This window comes from Poecilia reticulata, linkage group LG22, assembly GCF_000633615.1.
Source record: "Poecilia reticulata strain Guanapo linkage group LG22, Guppy_female_1.0+MT, whole genome shotgun sequence".
Classification (NCBI taxonomy): domain Eukaryota; kingdom Metazoa; phylum Chordata; class Actinopteri; order Cyprinodontiformes; family Poeciliidae; genus Poecilia; species Poecilia reticulata.
In genome coordinates, this window is record NC_024352.1 from 3,718,870 (window position 1) to 3,728,340 (window position 9,471).

Sequence of the window (9,471 nt, forward strand, 5' to 3'; positions counted from 1 at the left end):
TTCATGGGCAGAGCCAGAGTGAATCGATAGTCATCAGGTAGATCTCTCTCTATCTTTTCTCTGTCTGCCTCTAATCTCCTCTTCATCACTTTTTCCCTGTTGAGTTAGGATCTCCAAACACACAAACAAGTCAGAGAAGATATTTGAAATGCTCACATGGATATGTTATCATGGCCAAGCCAGAAAATTGTTGTTTTTGTAATAGAGATATCACAAAATGTTTCCAAAAATCGATCAACATCTCTGCAGTCGGTACATTTATAGAATATCAAACGCACATTTGGTGGACTCAGAAGAGGATTTGGTTCAGTCAAATATCATGAGGGCATTTTTCACCAGTCTTGGTCAGAATAATAGAGTGTTTACATCTGCGGGTGAATAAATATGTTCAAGRTCAGTTTTTGTGCATTTCACAAACCCTCCACACACCACGTTTTGACTTGGCAATGTTCACTAACTTTACCCTRTAAAAGYCCTCAGTCRTTTAGGTTTTCTGTAAAATTTGCATAAAAGCTCAGACTCACTTTAATGCTGAAAGTGAGACCAAAATCATTTTCAGAATTCACACCTCATGGTCTTGGTTTAAAACTCACYGGTAAATGGATCAGTTCAAAATTTTATGTAGAACCCTAGTTCTATCTGAATTAACACATCCTCACATGGTGATACTGCATGTGAGTATCACATGTTTCTTCTTTTGGTGATTTGTTTATGCCATCACTGGCAAGCTATATGCATGGTTTCACTTGTATTTTTGAAAATATTTCTGATGATCTTCAAGTCTTTTGAGATTGAAAAGCCTCTATCAGAATCTAATCCGGACTCTAGCTGGGACATTTTGAAACAGTAATGTTGTTTTCAGTCAGAAGAAACATGCAGGTAAAAATAGATTCAACTGTAAAATTGGGCTACATTTAAATAAGAACGTTCAATTAGAAAAAAAAAAGTCTCACTACTTTCTTAGGCAAATTCGTCACTAATTCACCGTTCTCATTGTTATGTTCATTTGTATGGAATGGTCTGCTGTATACTTTCAAATCTTAKGTTTTATTAGGTATGTTTTTTTTATCGACTGTGTTATTTTGTGTTTTAGTTGGCATGTTTTTGTTTCATTTGATCATTATTGCTTACATTATTCTAAATTCGTGCCAACTTGAGCAAAAATTTTAGAATTTCTGTTACCACTCTGTCCCCTTCAAGGTCTACTCGTTCTTTTTGTTTGGTGCCGCCATTCGCATCGTTTATTTCCTTATGCTATGTTTCTAGGAGAAGATTCCCGCCGTTTCTGTCTAGAAGAAAACCGCGCGCTTAACTGTCACTGATGGTCTCTTGTCCCGGATCATCAATTTTCGACACTGAACACTTGTTCAACTAGTGGTTCTGGAATTCCCGACGGCACCTGAACGCCTCATCTTGCCAGGGGCGGGTAGGCGCAAACTGGGCAGCATGGCGGACGATGGATTCAGTTGGAGCGGACTAGTTGGCACAAACGGCGGGCAGGGGGCGGCGGACTGGTTAGACACGCTCGGCTTGGGCGGAATGTTGCTGAATATCAGCATTTTGGTTCTGGTTGTGGCGGTTTGTGTAGTAGTGTACCGGCGGTGGGGCAGACGGCTCGTATCCGACGGGGCCGAGGACGGCGAGGCCCCGATGCTTACCAAGATGAGGAGACGGGACTTCACTTTAGAGCAGCTGCAGGAGTACGACGGTGTCCAGAACCCCCGCATCCTCATGGCCGTGAACATGAAAGTTTTTGACGTGACCAGCGGCAGAAAGTTTTACGGAAAAGGTGAAGAAGGGGTTGCGGACGTTGGCTCTAAAACAGCGGAGTTGGTTGACACGTTGCCGCCTGTAGTGAGGCTTTCTGGACCAAAAATTGGGCGCAAACCGCTCTAGCTTAGCTCCTTGGCTTTGTGTGTTTTGAATGGGATCTTAGCCGTTAGCTTGGTAGCGTAGCTTTTGAGTTCGTGACTTGTAACAATAACAACTCCCCCCAAGTTTGCATGTACCGTCAGTTAAGCTGTGACATTTTACAGTGGCAGTTATATGTTAGGACCTGAATGTTAGTAGTAATAATTTATTATGCTAATGTTAGCCAGCTAGCCTGTTGACATGCTTGTAGATACGGAGCAGCTAGGCTGTGTAGTCAGTCTCCCCGCTTGGTATAGTGACTAAAACTATACATAGTGAACATGAATGTTTATCGGACCGCATGGGGGGTAGATTTGTGTAGGAAAAGTTGAATTTAGCTCTGTATAAAGTGAAGTATCAATGTGATTTGGTTGGTTGTTACTGCTAAAGAGGCCAGTTTGTTTTGCTACACATCAGTTCGTCACTCAGAAGAATTTTTTATCAGGACTACTCTGAAGTAGTAGTCCTGATTTGCAGGTTTAGAATCTCAATTTACCTGTAGGCTGCTCCGAAGTCTTCATATTCATTCCATATGAAAACGACAGACAAGATTTGATTTTTGATAAGTGCTGAACAAGAATGACAGGCCATAGAAAACCGTTTTTGATTTGTTTTTATTTTTTCCTGTTGTGAAAACTCAAAAGAGTCAAAGAAAAGGGTTGAAGTGTGTTGAAATAACCTTAAACAAAGTTTAGTTTGAAAACTAATACAACTCAAAGCTGGACTTAATATTCTACAGTAGTGACTGACTGTAAAATGGACTTTTTGATTTCTGAAAGCTTTACTCAGTTTGTGGAAACAGGGCTGAATTTGATGAGTTTACAGTAATCTAGTTCAAGTTTAACCATTCAATGTGATTTAAATTTTGATCTACATCAGATCAATCGTAGTACAAAGTCTTTAAATTCAGTAGCTTAACCGTTTAGGCAAATGGCAAAATGAATACCGACTACCATGTCATCTTGTCGGGTCTGTATTGAACCGTCCAGATACGATTCCAGCAGTTTCTTATGTTAGTTTGCTTGTTAGTCCAGCAGACCTGAATCACTAAAGCACAGAAAAACTTAAGAGGGCCGGAGCGTCTCCCTGTGACAGTCAGGTGATGTTTGTGGAAGATGATAAAAGTTTCAGCAATGACTCGCAAGAAAAACGTCTAATCACAAGCAATATGTATTTGCTACTTTTCAAATGGCAAGATTTCTCAGTTTACTTGCATACAAAAGTCCTGATTTGAATGTTTGGGGTTGCAGCCTGTGCGTCTTTATCACAGCTCTCCTTTCAGAGCTGTGTTTACAGATGGGCTTTTCGGGGGTGTGGTGAGCCACTCCCACCTCCACCCATCTGGCTGGGGTGCAGGACTGGTTGGAGACTTGCCCTGCAGCTTTGAAACAGTCAGAATTTTATAGTTGACCTCAAATTCTTCTGGGTAGTCATTGCAGTATGCAAAAAAACCCCCAAAACTATGATGTATATTCACAGAGCTCTCGGCAGCACTGACAGGATTAACCCTTTAAAGTATGCTTTGGATTTTTATTTTATTTTTTTTTAAGTGATGTTCTTTTATGAAGGTTTTGCGTTTTCTTGATTATCAGTGTATAACTAACATGGGCTAAAACACCACAGGGCGGATACTGTATGTTTTTGTCAGAATTTGACATACTTGTCATATTCTGACATATTTAACAATTCTGCAATAAGCGTTCACTTTAGTGGAAGTTTCTAAGTGAATATTCTTATTACTTGTTTTTATTAGTATACATTTCATCCACCCCTCAATTTGATTTTTATAGAAAAATGGGAGTAAACAGTGCTAATATTAGCTAGTTGACAGCCTGCTGCTCTATGGACATACAGCTATCGTTTTAAAGGGGCAGAATTTTTTTTTAGCTTTACATTATGTTATGATGTTATTCCTTAATCAAAAACGTACCTGGAGTGCTGCTTTGATTCTTCCATTTATGTTTGAGAAATCCTTTAATCTCCATGGCAACCATTCAGCTGTGCAAAACACCTGGTTGGACCTAGCTCCGCCTTAAAGACACAGCTCCTCCTCAGAGCTGCAGTTCCCACGCTTCAGAGCTTCCGCCTCACAGAGTAGCTCTCCCCTCTCAACTCCTTCAGACTAGCCAGCAGCAATTGGCAAACTCCTGGTGGAACTGAGCACCTGTTGAGCTCATTATATGAGCTACTTCTCGGCACAACGCTGGCAGAAACATTGTTAAAGGGTTAATAGAGGAGCCATGTTGTGATGAAGGTGGATTTTCAGAAAGAGCAGGAGTTTCTTAAAGAGACAGATATGATAATATGACCAGAAATGTATAAAGATCACATTTATTTTGAATTTATGGCTGAATTGTTCAGTCATGGTTCTGCCTCTTTTTCTAAGTTAACTTCTCCTTTTGGCATCTGAAAAGGTGAACAGCTTTCAGTATTATTCAACGCTGAATAGCACTGAAAGCTGTTCAGTGTCACTTTGTGGTTTTTACTCCTTTAGTTTCCACACTACACAAACAGCTTTAAGCAAGAAACAGGTGTATGAGTGACAGGTGATGCAGCACACACACACACACATATACATACATACATACTCACGGGTGAGGGAAGTGAACGAGTGCTCAACACACCAGGGTTATTTCCTCCTGTGTTTGTTTTCTAGACAGCTTTAAATTTGGTTTTAGTTTAATCTATTAATGTTTAACTGGGTCTAAATAAAATGACAAAGTGATCATTAAAAATGCAACGGATATTTACAAATGAAATTAATACAGCAAAATTTACAAACTCTGCTTTGAAAAACTATTATTGAATAGATACTAACGATTTTGTAAGAAATTAAACTACATGTGATATAATAATATTAAGTCTGTTTTAGCAACATAGGTAAGATTTTAGTGGAAAATGTTTTTTTTTCTCCTTTTTTTTTGTGCAAAATCTGATTAGGTCTGTTACAATAATACATTTGATTTAATAATCGGCAATTGTAATTAATATATGGTAATGTTGTTTTGAGGCCATTTTCAAGTAATATATCAATAACGTCATAATAATGCGAGTCTGACTTCTCAAAGACTGACGAACGTTAATTTTGTAAATAACACTGCACTCTGGGACTGGAAGATAAATATCCAAAATAAAACTCAACGAAAAAGAAACAAAAACTACTTGGAAACAAAACCATGAATAAAATATATTAGTCTTTGTGAGCAAAATTGCCCTTTGAAAAATATGAATCATCAGAATGGAAATTGAGCTCATTGTAACTTATGCTTTTATTTTTTTCTTTCTTTTTTTTTTTGGCGGCAGCATTAGCTCTGACAGCTCAGTTATACTTATTAGGATATTAGAGGGCATAATCTTCCTGAAATTGTCCATTTTAACTCATTAAAGTTAAAATGAAGTGAAGTGTTCTTCACAGTGGCCGTTGTGTTTCGGTTCCCGCAGACGGCCCCTACGGTATCTTCGCCGGCCGAGACGCTTCGAGGGGCCTGGCCACCTTCTGCTCAGAGAAGGACGCCCTGAGGGATGAGTACGACGACCTGTCAGACCTCACCGCCGTACAGATGGAGAGCGTGAGGGAGTGGGAGATGCAGTTCCGGGGTACGTTCACGTGGACGTCGTGGAAGTATTAGATTGGTGACACGAGCAATGGGTAGAAATATCTCCTTCTCAACGACGTCCATTTTGTTCAGAGTCCAAACGTCTCCACTGCATAAGCCTGAACGGGTTTGAAACAGAAACCGTTATTTCTGTTTTGTGTGACACTTATTTATTGTAATAAATAATACATTTTCTATCTGTTGCAGATAGAAAAAATAAGGTACATTTCTGCCTCAAAAAATTTGCYGCAAAAACCATGCAAGTTTCTGAGTTTGAAATAGTTCAAAATTTGCTAGAAAAAACTCAGAAATTTTCAGAGTTTGAAAAATGGAAAATGTAAAACTTTGACTTTTAAAACTGATAAATGCTTTTCTGTAAAAATCTCCGTTTTTTTTTTTTTTTTTTTTTTACTATTGAGATAAATCTAGAAATTTCTGAGTTTTTCCTAGCAAATTTTCAAGTTTTTCTAGAAATTTACTTAGTAAGTACTTAAAATAAAGACATTTCTTTAAATAAAAAAAAGTACAATAGCCCTAATATGCCATCAGTGATGAGCCACAGACTACAGTTCACTGAAATGTACGTTTAACCACTAGAGACCTGGATTCTCACATTTCCTCAATTTTGAATGTGAGGTATTAGTGGCTAATTTTAGACTGAAGCCTTTAATAGTAATGTGAGGTTAGTGTGTGTTTAAATGACAGGTGTGTGGTTACAGTTTAAAATCGACTCAAGCAGCTACAGGTTGGTGTCCTCACAGAATAATGTTGAGCCGGGAGACGTTTGAACTTTTTAAGTTGCTGCTTCAACATCCTGTTGAGAGTCAAGCGAGCTTTTAAGTGAAAACTCTTAAATTTGGCTCCTTTGGTTGAAAATATTCAACCCAACCGTTTGACTTCCTAAACATTTGCCTTGAAAAAGCTCCACTGGCGATCAGTCGGTAATCGTCTCTGCGGGTGCTTTCAGAAAAATACGACTACGTCGGGAGGTTGCTGAAGCCCGGAGAGGAGCCGTCAGAGTACACGGACGAGGAGGACATCAAGGACCACCTGAAGCACGACTGAGCAGTCCCCATCCCTCGTACCAAAGTCAGAAGCCCCTAAACAGCTGTAACTGACCGCCCCGGACCACCAGACCCCCTCCACGCATCGTCCCGGCCCCCGTCCATCCACCGGTCACTGCTCTCTCTAGTCCCTGTCTGTGTACTGAAACTCTGAATCCGTCTGGTGCTGCAGCTGTTTTGGAGTGGGAAGGAGTAAAGTCTCGACAACCAGACCTCCTCTCTCTCTCTCTTTCTCTCTCTCATTCTCTCTCTCACCGCGTCATCCTACGAAGATGAGCGCCAACAGAAAGCCTTTGAGGAGCTTTTGCTTTATTCTTCGTTTTGTTTGTTTTTTTGTTTTTTTTTTATTAGACAGCTGAGACGTCTCTGGGGGGCCGTTAGACTTTAGTCCGAAACCGGCTCGTTTGGAGGTTAGTCGGGAATTGTCTGGTCTGGGATAATCAGTGGAGCGGGGCGGGGGGAGGAAGCACTTCTCTCTCTCKCTCTCTTTTAATCTTTGGTTCAGCCACATAGCAAACGAATCCGCTTCAGCTTTGGGAGAAGCTCATCAATCAATCACACAACTCAATTTCTGTTCAGACCATCTCCCTGCCTGGATGAGAGGGCAGATCCGTGGCCTAACCAAGGGCAGTCTGGCAGGCTTTGCGTTTATCTGTTGTGTTTGTAGTGTATGCACTACTAGTTTTCTTCGTTTGTCACCATGTGATTGTATTTGTTAAGTAGCATATAGAGGGGACAGTGTTCCAGCAGCATTATTGTTTTGTTTTTCTTTTCATATTTCATTGCAGGGGYGGGGGTCAAAGGTCTTCGCTACACGAAGCTTGTTTTAAATCTCATCAGATGGACTAAATCACTGATTTGGGGGGGGGCTAAAGGGAAGGTGATAAGGCAGTCCTAATCAATTGACAAATTGTTTACATGCCTCACAAGCCAGCTGCAAGTCTGTAGATTTCCCCTGAAAATGGTCCAAGTATTAATCGTGCCTTATTTTGTTTGTTGCGTCAGCGCCGACGGGTCTAACAGAAGGTAAGCGGAAGGATGGAGGTGTCCGTTTTTTTTCCCCCCTAGACTCAGTCCAACCCCCCCTCAGACATTAAAGGCATTTGTTGCGTCAGTCGTCCGTGCAGAGACTGTAATATTTCCCCACTTCACAAACTTTGTACATAGACCCAATAAATTACTCAGTGTTACTGCCATATTTATGTAGTGGATGAACTCCATATWCATATAATGCTATGTCGTATTGGCCAAAAACCCCCCATTTACTTTTTTTTTTTCTATAGTTCATTTTGAATGTGGGTGAATTTTTTTTCTCCAAAAATAAATCAAGTGATTCTAAAGGTGTTGCAAAAATGCTGCAGGATTGGACCGGGAGCTGTTCTTGCGAGTTTTGTTCGTAGACATTGCTTATCCTGTAAATATATCGTATCGTTTATTAAAAGCATGTGCAACATCAAAGTCAGCTATGCCCGAGGTTTTCACCACATGTATTTAAATGTCAGGCGCGCGTGCAAGTGTGTGTGTGTGTGTGTGTGTGTTTGTGTTCGTGTGAAAGAAGCAGAAAGCGATTTGTTCATGCATAATAAATCAATTTGGTTAATAATGGAACATTTTTGCTCCTTATTTGCTTTATAAGAGGGTTACTTGGGAAGGTTTTAAATTAAAAGGTTTTAAATTCAATAGGGGAAAGAAAAAAAAGTAAGTTAGCCTTAAATGCGTTAATCACAGCCTCACATGTCTCATCTTTTATGGTGACGAGACTATTTTGTGTCGAATATTCTATGTTCATTTTTCTCGCGGGGCATTTCTGTCAGGTGAAGGTTTGGGTCGCGTRCATCTTCATTGCATTGTGATTTGAGGCGCTAACTAGCTCCCTTGCTAGCTAGCTGTCCAGTTGTCTGGACAACGTTGCTATTTGTTCATTTCTGCTGCCAACCCATACGATGCTACTTTCATTCTGTGCATTGCTATTTTATAAAAYGTAGCATTTTCTTTTGTACTTTTCTGTCATGATACAGGTCTGAAATTTGATTTATAATGGTTCAAATCAACTTTAAACCACCTACAGAAAACCTTTTAGGGATGAAAATATTTTAGCGGCCGTACCATCTGGTGTACACTCAGTTGAAATTTTTACAAATAAATTTTAAATAAAAACGCAAAGGGAAATAGAGATGGCTTAAATTACGCACCTTGGTTAAAAGGACAATATTCAGGTCAATAATGAATTACTTGTTSAATAATTTTGAAGAATGATTAGGGGCAGGGCTCCAGTTAATGTTCTCTTTAAAGTACCACTGTTTTAGTTCTATTTTTAGGTTCTAAAATAAAGAAAAAGGTAAAACCTTTGCAAAAAGAGGACAAAAATATTTTATTCTATGGGAAGAATTTGAAGATGCATGCACAGAATATGGCCATGGGGGGTGGGAGGAAATCCACTACTTTTCAATAGAATGACAAGAAAAAACAGATCTAAATAAATACATTCTCCGTGTCTTTTCTCTTACTGGCCTTCTGCCTCTCAAGCTGCTGTTGAATGAAGGCTACTAGTGCCATAAAAATGATTTTTTTTATTTTTTTTTTATTTTTTTAAAGAGTTGGGAGTCACTGGTGGGGCTGGATCAGACAAAGTATCCCCAGGGAAAAAAAGTTACTTTATGTGAATGTGATGAACCGAGTTAAAAACGGGAGGARTCACAGGATATTAATTAGAAAAATAGGGTTTTTTATTTTAACCCAAAGATTATAAAAATGGCAAAAAGATGAACTGAGCTCATAAAAGAGGTCAAAGAAACAAAACTGAACTCAGGCAAAAATGTAAACAAACTGGCTGCACAAACAAACATAACTGACCTCACAAAGAAATGACACACAGGGGTTTATATACTGGCTGATCAGAC

General features: G+C 39.5%; 1 protein-coding gene and 1 long non-coding RNA gene across 2 annotated transcripts; one reads left to right on the forward strand and one right to left on the reverse strand.

Annotated features, from left to right (window-relative positions):
- Positions 1-1,185: 1,185 nt before the first annotated feature.
- pgrmc2 (progesterone receptor membrane component 2) lies at positions 1,186-7,767 on the forward strand. Its single transcript, XM_008398772.2, has 3 exons — positions 1,186-1,789; positions 5,353-5,508; positions 6,475-7,767. The coding sequence occupies exons 1-3, from the start codon at positions 1,447-1,449 to the stop codon at positions 6,570-6,572; spliced, it is 597 nt and encodes a 198-aa protein (XP_008396994.1). The 5' UTR covers positions 1,186-1,446; the 3' UTR covers positions 6,573-7,767.
- LOC103458157 (uncharacterized) lies at positions 6,908-9,315 on the reverse strand. Its single transcript, XR_532546.2, has 2 exons — positions 8,692-9,315; positions 6,908-8,644 (listed from the first exon to the last, which is right to left on the reverse strand). It is a non-coding gene; the product is annotated as an uncharacterized LOC103458157 (long non-coding RNA).
- Between the last annotated feature and the right edge of the window lie 156 nt (positions 9,316-9,471).

Coding starts and splice junctions, on each gene's coding strand:
- pgrmc2 (XM_008398772.2), top strand. CDS start 1,447: ATGGCGGACGATGGATTCAGTTGGAGCGGACTAGTTGGCACAAACGGC. Junction 1,790..5,352: donor CAGAAAGTTTTACGGAAAAG/GTGAAGAAGGGG, acceptor CGGTTCCCGCAG/ACGGCCCCTACGGTATCTTC. Junction 5,509..6,474: donor GTGGGAGATGCAGTTCCGGG/GTACGTTCACGT, acceptor GGGTGCTTTCAG/AAAAATACGACTACGTCGGG.